The sequence below is a fragment of the Zootoca vivipara genome, chromosome 7 (genome assembly GCF_963506605.1).
Source record: "Zootoca vivipara chromosome 7, rZooViv1.1, whole genome shotgun sequence".
Classification (NCBI taxonomy): Eukaryota; Metazoa; Chordata; class Lepidosauria; order Squamata; family Lacertidae; genus Zootoca; species Zootoca vivipara.
Window position 1 is genome coordinate 65,363,819 of NC_083282.1, and position 20,922 is coordinate 65,384,740.

The 20,922-nt window shown below is 44.6% G+C and overlaps 2 protein-coding genes across 5 annotated transcripts; one reads left to right on the top strand and one right to left on the bottom strand.

The window, feature by feature from the left end:
• The first annotated feature begins 239 nt into the window (after positions 1-239).
• Positions 240-11,094, top strand: LOC118089492 (alpha-1,6-mannosyl-glycoprotein 4-beta-N-acetylglucosaminyltransferase). Of its 4 annotated transcripts, none has more exons than XM_060277212.1 (5): positions 240-776; positions 1,343-1,377; positions 1,532-1,713; positions 4,035-4,182; positions 6,872-11,094. In XM_060277212.1, the coding sequence occupies exons 3-5, from the start codon at positions 1,612-1,614 to the stop codon at positions 8,014-8,016; spliced, it is 1,395 nt and encodes a 464-aa protein (XP_060133195.1). In that variant the 5' UTR covers positions 240-776; positions 1,343-1,377; positions 1,532-1,611; the 3' UTR covers positions 8,017-11,094. The 4 variants fall into 4 exon arrangements, with proteins under 4 accessions (XP_060133195.1, XP_034980121.1, XP_034980120.1 ...); XM_035124229.2 differs by lacking the exon at positions 240-776 and adding an exon at positions 786-1,106; XM_035124230.2 differs by lacking the exon at positions 1,343-1,377.
• Positions 11,095-11,527: 433 nt separating this feature from the next.
• TIMM17A (translocase of inner mitochondrial membrane 17A) lies at positions 11,528-19,847 on the bottom strand. The gene is made up of 6 exons (XM_035124113.2): positions 19,735-19,847; positions 17,176-17,275; positions 16,694-16,757; positions 14,648-14,776; positions 14,090-14,200; positions 11,528-12,711 (listed from the first exon to the last, which is right to left on the bottom strand). The coding sequence occupies exons 1-6, from the start codon at positions 19,758-19,760 to the stop codon at positions 12,641-12,643; spliced, it is 501 nt and encodes a 166-aa protein (XP_034980004.1). The 5' UTR covers positions 19,761-19,847; the 3' UTR covers positions 11,528-12,640.
• Between the last annotated feature and the right edge of the window lie 1,075 nt (positions 19,848-20,922).

Here is a 20,922-nt window from a genome sequence, read left to right on the forward strand (position 1 = left end):
TTCCAAATACACGTGCAGGCTGCAGATGTTTATCCTGCTCTGGGTTTCAGTGTCTGAGAGTTGCTTCCTCCAATTCTTTCTGTATTTGCTTTTCTTTCTTCAATGTACAACAAAGGCCTTATTGACTGGCTCTGCCTTGGGCCAATGGGGAAGCTTCTGACCGCTCGTCTGTCCACTGATTTGTCATAGATAGTCTCTGCTGAAACTGCCGGGAAGTGGTTAAGCAATAAAAGCTAAGTGGAAAGAGCATTAGCTGTGCTGACTCCGTAGTATGAATAATATATGGAGAGAGCTCTATAGGTGTATAATGTTTCTGAGACAAACATTTGCTTTCTCCGCAGGCATTTCCCCTCGTATTATCTGCCTAAGGCTGGGGCAAAGAGCCACCTGATGTAGAGAAGAGAGCAACTGATGAGAGAATCTTGAAAATACCTGGGTCCTTGCCAGCTGCCAGTGGAAAGGATGGTTGTGGAAGTCTGGTTGCATCACTCGGCTCTTGGAAGAGTGTTCTGAATCCTGTGCTTTTCTGGAAAGCCCTTGTCCCTCTGTTGGCTAGGATGATGCCTTTCTCTATAGCCAACCTATTTGGGAGACTTTGAAGAATGGGGTCCTTCGCAAGACGTCACTTCTCAATGGAGCATGACTTTCAGGTTCCTTCTTTTGCTGCTGTCACTTCCAGCCACCTGCTCAGCCACACCTATGAAAGAAACCCACTGCATGAAGAAATAGAGAGGTGCACTCTGCCTTGCTGGGACAGGACAAAGGCGTGTGAAAAGGTATGCTTAGTAGTGCTGGGGTGAGGCTAATTTGCATCTCATTTTGGTGCTAAATGGAAACACTACAGCCTGATTGACTGAGCAGGATGCACTGAGCAGGATGTGGTTGGGAAAGAGTGGCACTGGTTTTGCTTTTGGGCTGGGAGATCATATTAAAGAAAGGAGAGCTTGCCTTGTGTGACTGTTGGCGGCACAGGGAATAGTATTGCAGCCCAGTCCTGTGCATTTTTTTACTTTGAAGCGGAGTCGTTGAATTCAGTGGGACTTCCTCCCAACCTGAAAGGGGGTGTAGAGTTCCAATCGTAAACCTCTCTATCATCACTTTGAAAGGTGAGATGCAGATATTAGGCCAATCAGAATCAATTGATATTTTTTGGATGTTTTATGGCTGTTTTATTAGTATTTTGTTGACATTATCCTGATATCTTGTACTCTGCCTTGTTACATGTTTATAAAAGTGCAGATTATCAATTTATGGGGGGGGGAAATGAAAATATTCTACCACATACTTCATTTCTGGTCTAACCTATTTTGCTTTCATTCCCTTCTGTTTATTTTCTTTACAGGGGGTTTCTTAGTGATCAGCTACAAGCCAGTTCAGGTAGATATTTATAAAGAGAGTTGGGTAAAAGAACCTTAACTTACGTTGTTTCAGGGTTACTATATTGCAATGTGAAATTGCTCTAATTAAAAAAAGAAGAGAAGAACACAGGTCTAAGCCTTTCTACTCAGCTCTTCATCCCCCCCCCCCCCAGGTAACAGCGTGAGGAGGACCCAGGGCCTGTGGAGTTGCACCCTCTGGGAAGGAACATTCATATCCAGGGGGCCAGTTGCCATGCGGTTCTTCTTAAGGCGTTCACTGGCAGCAGCTATTTCCCTGCTTGTGTTCCTGCTCCTCATAAGTCTGTCTCCTTGGACCCAAGAGGATTCTGAGACGGTGAGTAGAGCATAAACCACATGTTCTGGGCAGAATAAAAGGGAACTGATACCCAACAGGCCTTGCTACTCCCATCCTGTTGTTCTGCTGTTTGGTTAGAAGCCAGGGATTGTCTCGAGACATTTCTGCAAAATATCTTCAGGAAATATATGGACCTGACTTCCCCCCCTCCACACCCATCTTTTTTTGCAGGGGGGTGGGAATCATAGCTGCCAAGTTATCCCTTTTTTTAAGGGATTTTCCCTTATGCTGAATAGGCTTCCTCGCGAGAAAAGGGAAAACTTGGCAGCTATGGTGGGAATCCAGATTCTTAAATTTAGCTGGTGACACACATCCTTCATTGGGGAGAGGGGTCAAAGGCAGCTGTGGATATTCTGATGACTGAGGCAGAAAAGCCAAATGGTGCTTCATTGGTGATAAATAATAATAACTGATGGGATTGAAAATGATATGCCTTTGTAAAGTAGGGTCTTCCTCCTCTTTTCTTCAGGAACTGGTCTTGCACCCACTCTCTCACTCGATAGCAGGAACATGGATTGAAAGTGACAGGCATCAAATCACCAAGTATATCTTGGATTCTGATTCCTCATTATGATTCTTCCAAGTGGTTCCTACAACAATACATTGTGGTGAATCCCCACCCCCTATGAAAAGTACTCTTGTTCAGGGCTGCTCAGACCTCTTGGGACAAGGGGAGGTTTTAAAAGGGCAAAGGGACTCCTACATCCACCTCTAGAGTCTAGAGGGCTCAGGTTGCAGCGGACAGGCAGTGGGGGGGGGAGGGAGGCAGCCAACCCTAAACTTCACATTGTATTGCTAAATAGCAGTGGGTGGAGTGTGACTGGCTCTAAAGACTAGGGTGTCATTTCCTCCTTTTCTCCCTCCTGAAACATGCCAACATATTACAGGAAAGGCTTGTACCCCAACAACCTCTCCTCCAGCATTCTTTCTCAACTGCAAGCAGCTTGAACAAACCATTCCCTCTGCTGCCCATTTTCTTCCCTACCCCTCTGAAAATTAACATTATTAGTGTGGAGGACTCCCGGGTTCTGAATGGGGTAACTGTGCCCCTGAAGGACCAGGTACACAGCCTGGGAGTCATTTTGGACTCACAGCTGTCCATGGAGGCGCAGGTCAATTCTGTGTCCAGGGCAGCTGTTTATCAGCTCCATCTGGTACGCAGGCTGAGACCCTACCTGCCTGCGGACTGTCTCGCCAGAGTGGTGCATGCTCTAGTTATCTCTCGCTTGGACTACTGCAATGTGCTCTACGTGGGGCTAACTTTGAAGGTGACCTGGAAACTACAACTAATCCAGAATGCAGCAGCTAGACTGGTGACTGGGAGTGGCCGCCGAGACCACATAACACCGGTCTTGAAAGATCTACATTGGCTCCCAGTACATTTCCGAGCACAATTCAAAGTGTTGGTGCTGACCTTTAAAGCCTTAAATGGCCTCGGCCCAGTATACCTGAAGGAGCGTCTCCACCCCCATCATTCTGCCCAGACACTGAGGTCCAATGCCAAGGGCCTTCTGGCGGTTCCCTCATTACGAGAAGCCAAGTTACAGGGAACCAGGCAGAGGGCCTTCTTGGTAGTGGCACCTGCCCTGTGGAATGCCCTCCCACCAGATGTCAAAGAGAAAAACAACTACCAGACTTTTAGGAGATATCTGAAGGCAGCCTTGATTAGGGAAGCTTTTAATGTTTAATAGATGATTTTAATGTTTTGTTGGAAGCCGCCCAGAGTGGCTGGGGAAACCCAGCCAGATGGGCGGGGTATAAATTATTATTATTATTATTATTATTATTATTATTATTATTATTATGTGTGTGTTGACTTCCCTTGGTGATTTATGTCATTGATAGATACACATAATCAGCTGTTCGTAACAGATAATGGAGAAACCTGGGGTTTTCATGTAGCTGTGGCTAGGAAGCAAGTATGCTTTCACACACACACACACACACACACACACACACACACACACACCAAAACAAAACAGGAATTTATGCTGGCTGCATACACACCATTCATTTAAGGCAGGTCCCTCTCTGCAATTCTATGATTCTACAAACTTACCATTCTGCATACCTTGGGAGTCCCCTTGGTATGTAGAAGCCATCCCCTTTCTGCTTCCAAACTGATAGGCACTCTGCTACCCCCTATTTTGAGCAGTGATGGTAGTAACATTGGGAGTTGCCAAGAACCTACCTTGCTTGTTGTCTCCGTATCTAGAGATGTAGAGCCCAATGTGTTGGGCCACAGATGTGCTCTGGAACATATACTTTCTTCTAAGTGTTGTGGTCCTGTTTTTTCACAGAGGGAAGTACGACAGTGGGCCCAGCATGTGGGGCTACAGCAATTGCACACTGACTGGAAACAACGTAGTCTCCAAAAGCTAGGGAATGCCACCAACTTCCTGAACATCTCTTATCGCTATCTTGCTGGCATCCCCCCACCTCAGAAAAGTGAGTATGGAACACCTCCCAAAAGGCAGATCAAAATTAGAAGCAAAACTTCAGAGGTTCACAGCAAGTCTGTTTTAGAAGTCCATGTTTGCATAGAAGAAATTTGCATTTCAGGCTGTCGCAAGAGAATGTGGACTGTGTATGCACAGATCTGTCACATCAGCACCATGCATTTGATATATTCTTGTACCCCTTTAACAGTCATGGCTCCCACCCGAAGAATCCTGGGAACTGTAGGCCTTTGTGGTCAGTGCCCTTAACAGACTACAGCTCCCAGGAGTCTTTGGAGGAAGCCATGACTGCTAAAGTGCTATGAGAGTGCTTTAAATTTACGGTGCGGGTGTGATCAGAAAGAACTGGGGATGTGGGATGCCTTTGTGGGCTCACTACTAGGATCTCATCTTTTGCTAAGTGCAGACTTCTGCAGTGGAACCATGTTTCTGCCTTTAATTCTAGGGCAAATCTGAGACAGAAGAGAGCCCATTCTGGCTGCTTCCTTCTTTACCTAGATGGATAAAAGTGGGGTTTTCCGTCCATTTCTGGCCTTACACTGCCACCCAGTGGGAAAATAGAGCTTGAAGCCTACAGTGTACAGGAATGCATAGCTTTCCTCAACTATTGTGCTTGCTATCAGGGAAAGAAGGGAAAGGGCAATGCCCCTTCTATCCATTTGCTCATTTTCTGTACCTCCAAGGCAACAGGTGAGGATGCGGTTGATGCATCTCATAAGAACAGAAGGCAAGCCTGTTGGATTAGGCCAGTTCCCATCTGGAACATCATCCTGTTCTCACAGTGGCTGTTTTTGCTCACTTGCTTTCCTTGTCCACTGCACCCAGGAGGCCACTGGGTTCCTATAGTACCACAGATGTGGGGAAGGAAATGGAAAGAGAGGCAGTGGAAAGGGGTATGAGGGACTGCAGCTATATCCTTTCCCACTGCCTTGGTGTGAGAGGATCTCTGGCTTGCAATGCACCAAAAGTAGACAGGTGTGCATGGGCACAAACAACAACACCTTCATGTCCTCTCTGTGTGCATGCACATTCAAGGCAACCTATGCCCTGCATAGATGCATGGTCGTCCCTCACCTCCCTTCTCAGCAAATGGAAATGATAGCAGAACAAGCCTGAGTCATCCTCTCAGCCTTATGCTCACCTGTGCTTTGCTATCACTTCATTTGGGGGTGATTTTCCCCATGTTTTCTGATTTGATGCTGGGACAGGTACAGAAACATTTGTGCTGCTGTATCACAGGTAAAATTCACAGGGTTGTTTTTTTTAGAGAGAGAGAGCAAAAGAGCATATATATCACATTCTTTTCACTTTTGCTCAGATTGTACAGATCTTCCAAGCAACCAGCTTTCAAAACTTATAATTGTCATGTTTCCTAAAACATTCAGATTTTTAAAATCCTATTGGCACTCAACAAGTGAACCCAAGCCCCAGACCCCGAGCTGGAGGAAAGCCTATGGGGGTTTGTGAGAAGCAGGAGTTCCAAGAAGAGTCTTAACCACCAGAGTGCAGAGTTCTGACACTTTATTGAAGATAGGTATAGGCTTACAGCAAAGCAGCCTGCCAGTTCCCCTTGTCCTGGCTCAAAGCCTTCTGTGGGGCGGACTCTACAGCAAGGAGACAGCTTGTCCGCACCCAAGCAAAGATATATAGTCTTTATACAGTAGGGCAGTCTGTGTCAGCCACCTGACCAAGTTGCAGGTAGCAAATACCCAGAACATGATAGATAGTTCCTCTTCTGGGCTCTGAGCTCAACATCCCAGTTCCCAATGATAAGGGTAACATCAAAGCAAACCAAGCACTATCAATTAATTGTAGGCCTATCTTGAGTGCCAAGATGATATAAGCACAGCTTCTGGAGCAGTTCTGTACCTTCAGTACAACACAACCATTTTATGGTCACTTTCTTGCTGCTAGTGAATATAACTTGTCTATGTTAGCCAGGACCTATCTAAATTGAAATTTGAAATTTAGGATTTCAGAATATTCTGAAATTATTTCAGAACATTCTGAAATTAACAGAGGAATCTATCTCCAGGTGAGTTACATAAAAGCCAGTTGAAGATGTAGAGCACAAAGGTTTTCATCTGGGCTGATGCTTTCATACACAAAGATGGTCATTTGTTGGCCTAATCCAGGCACATGTTGAGTGGGCAGAGTTTGAAATCCAAACTCATAAAGCTAACAGGGTGGGAGAAATTATCCCCTTTAATGGTTGAGTTTATTTTTAATATACTAAACTAGAATTCTTCATATATTCCAGGTCAGTTTTGTCAACTTCAGCAAAAAATTATGGTCAAAAATGTCCTGAGATGACATTTTAGCAGAAATTTAATAACTCTGCGTCAAACAGTAACAACACTGTGCCTGGCCTTTTCTATTCTGCAACTCTAAACAAGTTTTGCTAAATGTTGGTCTGACCTTAGCCAGAGATTTTTCCAGAATAAAATCCTGGATTCACAAACGCATGCTCTTGAAAGAAGCCTCCTTCAGTGAAAAAGCACTTTCATTTGTCTGTCTTGAATTTACTGCCCGCCACTTTGATTTAGCGATGTTCTTGCGGATTTGTGTAGATGCAAGGAACTGCTTTTCCCATTGACTGGAAACAATATGTCTGTTATAATCTGCTGTCAGCCTGTCTTGCATTCATGAGGTGTCTCCCCTTTGGCTCCTGATTTCAGAGTTTCTGACTGTAGGGCTGTGTTCTGTCAAGCGGAAGCGAGAGAACTACCTTCTGGAAACCCTGCAGTCTATCTTTCAACAATCAACCCATGAAGAGCTGAGAGAGATGGTGGTGGTTGTCCACTTAGCTGATCCAGACCAGGAGTGGAATTCTCAAGCACTGGAGAAAATTGCCAAGAGGTTTGCTCCGCAAGTCTTGCTGGGCCGCCTGCTGGTCATCCATGCTCCTTCTGAATACTACCCTCCCTTGGAAGGCCTGAAACGGAATTTCAACGATGCCGAAGACCGTGTGCGATTCAGATCGAAGCAGAATGTGGATTACGCCTACCTCGTGAACTTTGCAGCCAACCTCTCCACCTACTTTCTCATGATTGAGGATGACGTCCGTTGTTCCAAGTCCTTCTCCACGGCCATCAGAAAGTCTGTGGCGTCTCGGGAAGGCTCCCCCTGGGTCACCCTGGAGTTCTCCAAGCTTGGCTACATTGGCAAGCTTTACCACTCCAGCGACCTGCCCCGTCTCGCTCAGTTCCTTCTGCTCTTTTACCAAGAGATGCCCTGCGACTGGCTTTTCGTGCATTTCCGCCTTCTTCTTACCCAGAAGGACGCAGTCCGTTTCAAGCCGTCCCTCTTTCAGCACATTGGCCACTACTCTTCCTTCCAGGGCACAGTAAACAAGCTGAAAGATGAAGACTTTGAAGAAGACCTCTCCACACACCCTGACAACCCCCCTGCAGATATGATTACAGATATTAAGACGTTTGAGAATTACCTTCCCAGCAAGGCTTACAGCAACATGGAAGACTACTTCTGGGGCAAGGACCCCTCTGCTGGGAATTCATTCACGATTGTTTTTAAGCAAGCTACCCAAATCTTCCGCATCCAGATCCTCACAGGCTCCAAACAGCGCCCAGGAGACCATCTCCGGGCGGGGATTGTGGAGTTGGGCACCCAGAAGGGCCGGGGTGGCTTGCGCTGTACTAGCTACACCCCAATTGGACACTTTGAGCATGGAAACTTTGACAAGCAAGGCCTTGGGGGCAGGACTGCCTCTGCCCCCGAGTGTGTGCGCATTACAGTGACTAGGACTCAGAGCGAATGGCTGATCATAAGCAGCATAAGCATCTGGACAAAGGCTGGTCCCTGAACTGGATGACAATTCGAGTTCAAGCGCTCTCATGACAATCTTGTGATACTAAGGGTGGTAGACCGGTGGGGTTTTAATTTAGCCGAAGCCAATAATTAAACATCCCACACCAAATCTGTAATTCAACAGAGGGGAGATTAGCCTCCAAGCGCAAAGAAGCATTTGGAACACAGGATGGAGCAGAGCATTTTTTGCCTTAGGAACTTAGATGTTCAGGTGGCAGTCAACATGACTGACAGTACTAGAGCTAGAGAGCTGGTGGACAGTGTCCTTCCTCCGCTCTTTTGCCTCTCTAATGCACAGATGTGATTGCAAAATCATAGCTCACTTCCTTCCCAGAGAGAGTAGCTATGGGTGGCAGTAAGCCAAGAAAAGTCCCGTGAAGTGGTTTCTCTGTTTCATCTTCCAGTTATGTTAACATTTCTATGTGCAGCTACACTTTTTAAAAAGGGGGAATATCAGTGGGATCATGAATATGAAGATGCACACAAGCTAAGCCAATCTGGTGACACAGGGAACTTAAGGAGAGAATATCACTCTTTGGGAGCAGTTGAAAAAACTGCAGGCTGTCAGCATTATTGGTGAATGCATAGATTTGTAACTCCCATAGCAGCTTATTATGACCAAGAATGCAAACTCTGATGATGATAATAATAGTAATAATTTCTTACTTATACCCCACCCATCTGCCTGGGTTGCTGCAGCCACGCCGGGTGGCTTCCAAAAGAATATAAAAAACATAATGAAACATCAAGCATCAAAAACTTCCCAACACAGATGTTGCCTTCAGATGTCTTCTGAAAGTCATGTAGTTGTTTATCTCTTTGACCTCTGATGGGAGGGTGTTCCACGTGGTGGATGTCACTACCAAGAAGGCCCCCTGCCTGGTTCCCTGTAACCTCACTTCTCTCTGTGAGTGGGAAAACGCTTATGCTCATATGGAGATAGCAGTATTGAGTCAGTAGCTCATGTGCTTCTAGCCTGCACTCTTTATAAAGATTTTAGGAGTGATGTTATTACTATCCATACCAGGTTGCTCAACCATTGCTACTGTGTCCTTTCTTCTAGCAGATAATCAGGTGACAGCAAAAACTGCCAAGTTTTTACCAGGGGCAATCAGAATAAGATCTATTTGATTATGGATGCAGACCTCCAGAATGTATTTTGTAAAGTTATGTTTTTACCTCTATCTTCAATACATTGTCTTTTACTTTATTGCAACAGCTACCAGTTGATGCAAATAAAGATAATTCTGATTCTGACTGCCACCTGAACCTCACAGGTACTAGGGTAAAAAATGTAGCACAGCGACCCTACAAATGACCGTGCAACAAGAAAAGCAGTCTCAGTGAGTGGTATCGTACTTCTCATCAAAATGACTTGAAGCACATTCTTGCAAAGATTCTGTCTCTAAAGATGTTTCCCTTAAACAGCCATGTTTGTTCACCTGTGTTATGCTTGCTGCATTTGAGATTTCCCATTATTTAGTCAGATAGGCTCTATTGTTTAGTGGGGTAACTAGATTTCACTTTTATATTGTCTGCCTTTTAATTAATCTGCTTGACTAGTTCTCAAAATGCAACCCTGAACGAAGCCGCTACCAGTTTTGATCAACATGGAATAGTATGTCATTGTACCTTAAATCTATGTCATTGCACTGTAAATCTGAGAAAACCCTTCCCACAAAGGACATACTTCAGTGTCGTCTATCTAAAAAAAGACTCTTGGTGACCAGGAGACTTTCCTTTGGAAGAATATATGTTAATGGCACAGAATGACTGCTAGATTTTTAGGATGCATGGGACCTGAAACAAAAAGTTTAAATATGGAGCCAGCCAGCCAATCCTGCCCTATTCTAGGGTGCTCCATTCCATCCCCCCTCCAGATTTCCATTCCCATCAAACATCACTCAGCATTGTGTGGCCTTTGGGCACCATTTTGGAATTCCCTGTACACAAAGTTGTTTGTACTTCTGCACACCTAAAACCTGCTGCTACCTCTCTTGTGCATGGATGGAACCACACCCAGTGATTTTTGCTATTTGTATCTACGATGGTTGAGCAGATATCAACTCTGGAATGCAAAAGCCCCCTCCCTAGGCTAATGGAAGGTCTCTCTGTGTAAAGTAACAACTCACAGAATCATAAAATTGTAGAGTTGGAAGGGACCTTGAGGGTCATCTGATTCAACCCCTGCAATGCAGGAATCTTTTGCCCAAGGTGGGGCTTGAACCCACAACTCTGAGATTAAGAGAATCATGCTCAAACAACTGAGCAAAAAGGAGGAGGCAGAGAATTAGCAAAGAACCTAGGAGTATTTTGGGGTGCAGTGCCCCTCTCTGAAGGGACCCAGGTGGCGCTGTGGTTAAACCACTGAGCCTAGGGCTTGCTGATCAGAAGGTCGGCGGTTCGAATCCCTGTGACGGGGTGAGCTCCCGTTGCTTGGTCCCAGCTCCTGCCAACCTAGCAGTTCGAAAGCACATCAAAGTGCAAGTAGATAAATAGGAACCGCTACAGCGGGAAGGTAAACGGCGTTTCCATGTGCTGCTCTGGTTTGCCAGAAGCGGCTTTGTCATGCTGGCCACATGACCTGGAAGCTATACGCCGGCTCCCTCGGCCAATAATGCGAGATGAGCGCGCAACCCCAGGGTCGGTCACGACTGGACCTAATGGTCAGGGGTCCCTTTACCTTTACCTTTACCTGCCCCTCTCTGAGGATTTGATGTGGGACAGTGGAATACGAATGCAGTGGTGGTTGTATCCATCTATGTTCTATTACTTCTATGTTTTCGTGAATAAACCAAATATTCCAAAATGCTGTAAGTATCCAATGTTCCTTCAGGAGCTAACTCTCACTTAGGGAAGTTGTAATTGGGAGGTATATTCCAATAATGTATTGAGGACATCATGTTGGCCCTTAGTGCTCTAGGCCAAACTCGTGCCACCTGCTTCCACGTCAGCCATTTTCTGTGAATTAGCCACTCTTTGTTCACTCACTTCTATGAGGCATTAGCATGACATTGTGCTCAAAAACATCCATCTCCCTAGTTTTCCCTGTTCAGTTTTCTCCAGAGCTCATAAAGGCCAACATTTTTAACGCTATGGAACAGCTGCACTATTTTCTCAGGTGCAGATAATCCATTACATAGCTATTCTGTAGTTTGGGGCTACTATATGGATTGCTCTTGCCTGATCTGTGTCTCCTCCTTAGAAATCCACTCTTATCATTTTTACCATTCCCTTTCCAAAGACTAGTTTATCTGAAAGGCCTGTAGTGTTATCTGGGATTAGAGTCTGACAATATTGCTTGCTCCTCTTGCCATGGCAAAAGGGCAGGCTGGTGAGTGAGATCCACACAAGGTTTCCTCCCAATGCTAGAGCCACGAAGTGGGTGTGGGTGTGATGCCAATTCCCTCCCCAGCTCCCAAATGTGTAGCTCTGCACTAGCTGAGAGCAAAAACAAACCTCTAGTTGACATGGCTTCTGAAGCATTCACATAGGTCAAAGACAAATGACATTTATAAATAACCACATTTAATGGAAAAGCACGGTCAGTAACTAGGAACACTGAACAATGCTGGATGACTGGAATAGCAGGAGTATTTCAGCTTGTTCAATTTCCCACATTTATAGACACCTGCAAGCAAATTTTAATTTAGGCAAAAGTAATCATCATTGATCCAGCTAAGAAGACTGTGGATGTAATATATTGTCAATTCATATTTGGATGTGGAAAGTCCATTCAAAGTGTTAAAGAGATATTCAGGCTGTGCAAGTGTTGAATACGTTTTGGGGGTAATAGATTTACTCTGAATACTTCTCTTGTTTGAGAAGTAGACCCTACAACGTGGAAATTACACCATCAAATTGTCAACATTCCATTCTTACATTAATATGTGAATTACATACAAGATCTAATTGTAAAGGATGCAAAATGGCCATTCAAACTTGAGTGTCCTGTAGCCCAGGACAACTCTGGAGAAAGCAAACTGAAGTCCTTAGGTACTCTGCAAAGAAATGGTAGAGTTTTTATGAACTATCTCCAGCAGTTCTGCTATGAATATATCCCTTTGAGTGCTTTGAGACCACTGTGTTGAGAAAAATAATTGCCACCTCTCACACCTGTCTGTGCATTAAAGATAGTAAGGAAGAGGAAGAAAATAAATAAATACTCCCTATTCACTTCTGTCCCCAATTCCAAATGTCTAGTATAAAACTGAAAGCAGACAGCCTCATTTGCCCTGATACTAGCCCACTCTTGTGGGAGATGTGGGAGACATCAGATCTTGGGCCAGGCAGCTCTGTTGCAGTATGGCTGTTCTTTTCCTTAAAGTTGGCACCAGTGTGATAAATGCTACACTGTAAAGGCCACAGATTACTTTCTTTCTGTAATACATTGCTTGATCCTCTTACCACAAGGCTTAATTAGAGAGTTTTTCAAGCACCTCATATCCACTTTGCAATAATAGAATCCTACTATTCATAATTATCTTTTAAATATTGTGAAAAGTACAGAAAACCTAGGTGCACACATCCAACGAAAAGTCTTCAAATAATGCTGCATTTTGCTCGTTCATAAAGGATGACAATTTGTTGTACCGCACAAAACAGGAGGACACACGAAATCACTGATACTGCCTATAGTCCCCAAATGGAGAGGGCTGCAACTGAGATGGGTCGTCTGTAAACTGAGGACCTGCATTTGAAACACAAAACAAACATTAAGTATTCAATGCTCTGCTGCATGTTAACAGTGGGTATGTCTTCAGATCAAGCATTTATAACTTACTCTATACAATTGTTTTAAGTACTTACTAGTAGACCAAACATAAACTGCACAGACTGAGGTTAATCTGTTTCATACCCAGTGCTGTGCAATAGGAGATTTCCAGTATGAAAAGGGGCATGGATTAGCTCCTCAGCACTGTAAAATAACACTGGAGCTGATGGAAAGGAAGCCAGGCCATAGAGCCCACAAAGTATCCAGAGGATCTATGGCACAGGCTCTATGGTTAGAAACAAGATCAGACGGGGCAGAAGGATCAAATATGAGTTTAGTGCAGCAATGAAGCAGAGGAAAACCACCCCTAAAACTTCTGAGTGGGAGGGTAAGCAAGCAGAAGTCCTTTTATGTTGAACTTGGCAGCAGCAGCAGCAGCAGCAGCAAGTATGGCAGTAATGGTGGCAATGGGGAACTGGCAGGCCACACAGCATGAGGGGTACATGCAGCTTGCTGGTTGCTCACGTCTGCCCTATCAGCTTATAGTAAGGATGCTAAAGGTGGGAATTACGGTCAGGGGGATATAGTGCAGGAGGTTAGTGGAGAAAATAGTGCACTTTCAGCTACAAGCTGTGTATTTCAGTGGGAAGTTAAATGCACATGGACATTTGCAAGTTGCCAAAGAAATATGAAGTCCTGATGAAGCAGGTAAGACTCAATGAAATCAACTGGACTACTCCTGGGTAAATCTGCATACTTGGGCAATCAACAGATACATATCATTCCAAAGCATCTTTGCTGCTTTGGCTAAACAGATCCCAGTACTGATTTTCATAGGCACTGCACATGACATTGTGGGCATCATCCCGTTAATTGTAACCACAACCACTTATCCCACTGTATCCTCATGAAAGCCTAGGATAAAACCGGGAAAGTTTTTCTTTCTGACCATATCTGTTGGTAATCCAAGCTTTAGTGTTAATCATTAACAGTTTAATGGTGTGAAATGCTGCATAAAGGCAACCACCTCACTGAGAATTAATCCATATACGGTTCAAGAACTATTATTAACAGTTGGTTTATATCAGTTTGCATTTCCCAATTCTGTGAAGGTATCAACAGGTACATAATCCATAAGAAAGCTTATCTTGTCACATTCCTGTTCTCCCAGATTCCAAAATATTATACCATCTTAATTTCCCGAACAAACCATTTGGTTAAAGATCTTTATATACTGTAGTTTAGAATAGCCTTCCCTCAGATAAACAGAAGTCAAATGGCTAAACAGCGTAAAGTCTAAAAGAATCATGACTAACATCTTGTGTTGCATCCCAAGTTGTGATAGGCATCTTACCATTTGGAAACTGTGTAGACGCAAACCTCGTTAATAGGATACCAGCTCCCTCAATTAAAGCCAGAAGAATTCCTCCCATAGCTGCAGACCCAACCATGGCAACTGGCCCATCTGAAAAGAGGTAGAATATGGAAAGTGTTGCTTTAAAAAATATTTTATAATGGTACACCAGATTATTTCACAAACACTATTGGAAATGTCAGCTATGTGTTATGTACGCATCTTTCCTGGGAGAATAATTGAGCTAATACAGGAAAGAAATAGCAGTACGGATTGTTTGCCAAATAAAAGGCATTCAATGATTCTATTCTTGAGTGAATTTACAACTCAAATTTTTTCTCTCTCAATGCTAAAATTGTCCAAGTTCCTACCCTAGCAATATTGATGCAATCATGTGTTCATTATAAATTCTTACTTTTATAAACAATACAACCCTTACCGCAGAAAGGTCAAGCACGTATGTGAACGTAAGACTGTCTAACATTTTTAAAAACTGACATTAAAATATTTTCAATGAAATATTTCCAATAAGCATTAACTCCAAACTGGTGTCCTTACTTCTTGCAGCTAAAATAGCTCCGGTTAAGGCACCACTAGTGATGGAATTCCAAGGATCTTCCTTTCCTCTTGCTTTCACCATACTGCAGTCAATCATGGAGAAGAGACCACCCCACACAGCAAAACTACCTATTTGAAGGGGGGAAGATATCTGGGTTCAGAACTGGCGAAAACAGTACTTATTGCAGTTTCCTTATTTGGGTTTCTGGATATTAAGTTTCAGGTTCCCAGCAAAGGCAATGGTTACTGCAGATATTCCGCTTCAAGCCCACAACAGAAGCAAAGGCAAATTCATGACAAAATCTGCCAATAATTATTCAGGAAGCCGACAATACACAAATGTCTTCATAAGTATAATTCCTAAAAAGGTAAAGGACCCTTGGGGTTGCGGCGCTCATCTCACTTTACTGGCCAAGGGAGCCGACACTTGTCCGCAGACAGTTTTTCTGGGTCATGTGGCCAGCATGACTAAGCTGCTTCTGGAAAAACCACGGAAACACCGTTTACCTTCCCGTTGGAGGGGTACCTATTTATCTACTTGCACTTTGACGTGCTTTCGAACTGCTAGGTTGGTAGGAGCTGGGACCGAACAACAGGAGCTCACCCCGTCGTGGGGATTTGAACCGCCGACCTTCTGACTGGCAAGCCCAAGGCTCAGTGGTTTACACCACAGCGCCACCTGCAGCCCATAATTCCTATCACATGTTAACGAAAAATCCTGAAACAACAATCAAGTCTCTCACTATCCAGATTCTCCTTTCCTAACAGACTCTATTCACTGCACTCTACAACTGAATCTACTGGCCGCCACCAGTAGCTTCTCATCAACAATTCAAAGTTCTGGAGCACTATATTCTGTGCAAGTCCTCAAACCACTTGGCAATATTACGGTAATAAAACGCAATTAGTGTGTTAAAAACCAAGCACTTCAAAACAAAATCAGTTGAAACAAGACAATTGTTTTATTTGGCTGCCTGCCCAGTGGCAGGAGAACAGGAGCAAATGCCTGATGTTGGCTGTGCTTGCACATTGCACTAAACCACAGTTTAGCACAGGGGTCCCCAAACTTACCTGGCTTCAGGCCGGTGCCCACTGCGCCAATCGCGCAGCAGGCCAGAGGGCGGGGGAGCGCACGGGAGCACGCACCCAAACGTGTGCACACACGATTTCCGATGCACTTCTGGGGCACCAGAAAACTGGAAATAGCTTGTGCGCATGCGCATGGCTTCCTCCGGCCTGGAAGTACGCCAGAAATGATGCTTGCGCATGCGCACAAGCTATTTCCGATGCTCCAGGCACCCGGAAGTGGGCAGCTGCGCCGCACCAGTAAGAGCAGGCAACGGCAGCGGGCGGCGGGGGTTGCCGGGGGCTGCATAAATGAGCCTCGCAGGCTGCATCCAGCCCATGGGCCTTAGTTTGAGGAAGCCTGGTTTAGCATGACATGCATGAGTTACACTGAGAAGTTGATTTTTAAAAGCAAACAAACAAACTTGAGAAAAAGCACCCTGCTTATTTTCAGAAAAGCACCAAGTAGATATTTTGGTCAGGGCCACAATCCCACACACATATTTAAAATTTGTACAGGTGCCACTGATTTCCATAGATTCTACATACACTTACCTGTGCACATTAGATTCTTTCATTTAAAAAAATGGAAGCATAACCCTGAACAAGTCTCATCTGCACTTTTCCAGACTGTGCAACAGTACATATTATTAAGTATAAAGTTGGAGAGAAAGCTATGTAAAGCCCAAGATAGGTTTACAGAGCTAAAAACTGGTACTGGATATGGGTTGTGTTCAAAAAAAGAGAAATGTTAAGAGGTAGCAGTGAGGGGAAACATAGAAAGCAGGAAACAACATAGTCCATAAGAAACCAGTTGTATGAATCAATACACATGTGCTCTTGGAATAGAAATGTTTCATCATCCCATTCATTTAAGAACAATTATGTAATGAAGGTAAACTAAGGGAAGTGAGAACTGTTACCAATATCCCTTTAAAAACAGAATAGAAAAAAAAGAGATTGGATATATAGTGCAATTACCTCCCAACTGTGGTGCTCTGGTTTTAATAGCTGTCAAACTACCCCGCAACCGATAATTTACACCCTGCAAGAGATAAAATAATGAAATTGGAACAATTTCAATAGTTGAAGCTCTTCACATACTGAATTTAGGATGCATTTAGTCTGAAAACAACAAACCTATTTTGTTTGCTGCAAGTTGCATGTTTTATCAGTTTCTTGTTTCTATATAGCACCTTACAGCAAATAGGGGTTTTTTTTGTTTTGTTTTTAAACTGTTTTTATTTGCACATTGGTTTCATCTCCTGAGCTAAGCTCAAGAGGTTCTAAGCATCTAATTTTCCTCTCTCATGGAAGACCCTTCTATGCCTGATTCTGCCACATCCTGAAATAGACCTTGAAAGAGTTGTCTCCATTTTAAAAAAAATATGTGCATTAATTTTCACTATCACTAAAAAAAATATCATCATAAACCTTCCCCACAATAAATCATTTTAACTCACCACTGGGGAATTTCTGAATCCTTTGACAGCTTGAAAGATGCCACCGCCAATGGCTCCCATTGTGAAAGCGCCACCGCAGTCATCCACTATTCTCCAAGGGCTAAATGAAAGAACACATACATTAATGTGCTCAGTCTCACAAACATCACATCATAGTAAAAGAAACAAATGGGTCACTTCATTATTTTATAACCTTACTAGCTGGCCCTGCCACGCGTTGCCGTGGCTAATCCCTGTGATTCCCCCCAACCTGTCCCGTCCCATGACGTATCACACCCCCTCTTCCCCCCAACCCCCACCCAGGCGAGTCAGTACCTCCATTCAGCCTAGTCTGTAAAGGCTTCGGCCTAGTATGTAAACGGCAGCTGAGGTGCTGTTGAGAGGGAAGGTTTTATAGGTGTAGTACCAGTGTAGCCACCGCTAGAGGGCGCTGGTTGCACCCTGGTTCTTTTCCCAGCAGGCTGAGTGGTGCGTTCTGGAACAGGGTTTTTGGGGGGTGTCATCTGGCGGAGGTGTGGCACCTGTCTTTGAAAACCTTGTAAGAGCCTTCGGACATTCACTTTGGACGTTGTGTTCAAATTTGAACGCAAACGGTGAAGCGGTTTCAGAGAAAAGTGGATAATAACCCACATGCCCAGTTTATATTTTTTTATATATAGATTCACTAAACCTAAAAAGATTATCTACCTAAAAGATTGTCTCACCTCTTACATATTCAAGAGACCACTGTGCTCTGCAGGAGAGGGCCTACTGCAGATTACATCTCATCAAGGCATCTGTTCTGTATAATGTCATAATTGGCCATTTCGTGTGGCAGCACCCACCATTTAGAATACCCTCCCATTATATATCAGGCAGGCACTGTCTCTATTGTCTTTTTGGGACCTACTGAATACTTTTTCCACAATCCTTTTAGTGGAGGACACACACACCGCCCGGGGTCTGGTATCTGTTTTAAACGTTGATGTTATTATTGCTAATTGCTTTGTTATGTTTCATAGGAAGCTATTCATAAATGGAAATAAATGAAGGACATATGACACTGTAAAACTATAACTCCCGTTAACTATATACTCAAAATCTCTTCTCCGTTTTTTTTGCCATTGCAGAACATTATTGGGTCTGGAACACTTAAGCATTAAACTATACTTCAGAGGTCAACAACCAGTTTGGACTCATCTGTAAACTAGAGAAGCTGCTGTGGGCACCACACACCACGAAGCAGACATATGTATTATATTGGATACAATTTCGGGACTGTTTTTTTCTGAGAGGGGGAACCTGTGGGTGCCAGGGAAGGTCTTTGAAGGTGATACACCCTGTGCCTGTCTGTGCACCCTGCGTCTCTCCAATTCTCCATCCACTATGCTTCCCCTCATTCATTCATTAACACAGGTCAGAACTGATGACTTGCAGAGGTTTCCCTTCTTACATTGCTCCAAGCACTTCAGTTGTCCCCCTTCCACTCTCCTTCTCTCCCCTCCGATACTAAGCCAAAGGTTGCATGCTCCTCATGAATGATTTATAAATGCAAGCCATCTCCCCACCCCAACCCATGTACAGTGGATCTAGCAACCTCATCCATAAAGTGCTGCCAAGGTGTGTGCTGATCCCACTGTTCTGCAGTACAGTGGTACCTCGGGTTAAGAACTTAATTCATTCTGGAGGTCCGTTCTTAACCTGAAACTGTTCTTAGCCTGAGGTACCACTTTAGCTAATGGGACCTCCCACTGGCGCCGTGCCGCCACCATGCGATTTCTGTTCTCATCCTGAAGCAAAGTTCTTGACTCGAGATTCTATTTCTAGGTTAGCGGAGTCTGTAACCTGAAGCGTCTGTAACCAGAGGTACCACTGTATTATACTTTTTGTTTGCATAGTCCTACAATGTGTTTTTAATCTTATAAAGCAAAAGTGTATACTCAGCATCTCTAAACCTATCCACTTTTAAGTGTAACCTAAGCATGCACCATGTTGCTTAAGAGTACACATAATGCACTGGTGGTATCAGTCCAGCAATTTCCTACAAAGCCTCAGCAAATTGGAAACATTATGGGTGAAGGACGCACGAGAAACTGGCCCCCATGGACCTGCAGAGCACCTTCTCTTATAGCCAGTTATAGCCATGTAAATCCGAGTTGCCACATGGGAGATTAAAAGGGCACTCCGAGGAGCTTCCAGTTTAGCAAAAAGACGTCCTCCTTTCTGCAATTCAAAGGACAAAATGGACATGCCCATTTTGCCCGGGCACAGGGAGCTTCAGCCCATCCCGCGTCTCTGGGACCCATTGGGATCGGGTACTTCATCCACCCGCAAGGGAGCTGGCCAAGGCAGAAGCAAGGCCAAGAGGGGCTTCCCCAACCCCTGCAACCGGTCAGGCAGCAGCGGCGGCGGCTGACCCACTCGCGGCTCCCCAAGGTCACTTGCCCGCCGCCGGTCCCGAAGAAAGGGAGGCTAAGCGGCTCCTGCCAGCTCTGCCAGCTAAGGACCAAACCCGCCGCCCCTCCGTCCCTCTCTTCGTCTCTCCCGGGAGAAGCGGAAGGCGGAAATGCGGCTTCTCACCAAGGCTCACGCGCGTACTCCTCCATCTTGGCTCCCGGCTTCCGTACCTAACGCGCTCGCTCAGCCGGCTGCCGGCATGCGAGTCACGTGGGTCCCCGCACCTCCGCTTCCCCGCGAGACTCCTCTGAGCACGGCCATTGGTCGTCCGGCTTCCAGGAGCCGAGCCAATAGGAATCAGGAGAAGGAGGAAAAGAAAGCGACACACTGTAGTAGACACACAATACGTACTGTTAACATTTGGTGAAGGACGCGGGCGGGGGGGAACGGTCATGATTCTGACAAGTGTGGTGTCGGTCACGTATGTGGTACACCAAGAAAGGAACTTTCTATACTTTGCAGAGTCGGAACTAGTTCGATTTGAGAGCAAGAGTGCCCATTATGTCTGCGAAAGAGCGTGTCTCTACATTTATATCTCTATGTTACAAACTAACAGCGCCTCCTGTAGAGACGGTAAAGTGGGGGCGAGAGGCTAACGCGGAGGCTATTTTGAAATTCCTCCATAGAACTAGAAATAGGTTAGATGTGTTCTTCCTTGGTTTCCCACTTGCTCTTCCAAAGCAAAAGACAGAGAAGTCTTCGACGGTAGAGATGCTGCGGTAGAACAACTCTGAGTCAATGTCGGCAGTTTTTTTTTATGGGGAGTTCATTTCGTGCGCCGCTTTAAATATTCAAAAAGCAACAAATGATGTTTTGGCACCGGAAACACTAAAGCATTTATTATGGCATCAACCTTCCTGGATTACGGCCTGTTTCATCAGATGCAGGAAGAGTTGTCCTGAGTATCTGGCGCCCAAATACATGGGGGCGGGATAGTATAGAAAGTGAGGTGTTGCGGGAGGAGGGAGGGAAGGAAGAAGAGCACAAACAGGAGTAATTACGCGGCAATTCACGAAACAGTTGAGTGAAAAAACCAATGTTAAAACAAAGCAAAACAAAAACAAAAACACTTTTAGATCCAAACCAGGTATCCTCAAATGATCATAAAAAGCTGTGGATGGGGTCCAGTGGGTGTCTGTTTGCTTCTTTTTTCAGAAAAATAAAATAAAATAATAATAAAAACAAAAAATAACAAAAGCCGCCAGCAGATGGGGCACATAGTTTGTAATGCTTCTGGGCTTGTCCACACTGGAATTTAATGAGTGTTTGCAGCTGTTTGCTTTCCCCTTTAATTTGTGTAGCCTACATGAC

Coding starts and splice junctions, on each gene's coding strand:
- TIMM17A (XM_035124113.2), bottom strand. CDS start 19,760: ATGGAGGAGTACGCGCGTGAGCCTTG. Junction 14,201..14,647: donor AGCTATTTTAGCTGCAAGAA/GTAAGGACACCA, acceptor ACCTCTTTTCAG/ATGGGCCAGTTGCCATGGTT. Junction 12,712..14,089: donor GTCTACACAGTTTCCAAATG/GTAAGATGCCTA, acceptor TTTCAAATGCAG/GTCCTCAGTTTACAGACGAC.
- LOC118089492 (XM_060277212.1), top strand. CDS start 1,612: ATGCGGTTCTTCTTAAGGCGTTCACTGGCAGCAGCTATTTCCCTGCTT. Junction 1,714..4,034: donor CCCAAGAGGATTCTGAGACG/GTGAGTAGAGCA, acceptor GTTTTTTCACAG/AGGGAAGTACGACAGTGGGC. Junction 4,183..6,871: donor CATCCCCCCACCTCAGAAAA/GTGAGTATGGAA, acceptor TCCTGATTTCAG/AGTTTCTGACTGTAGGGCTG.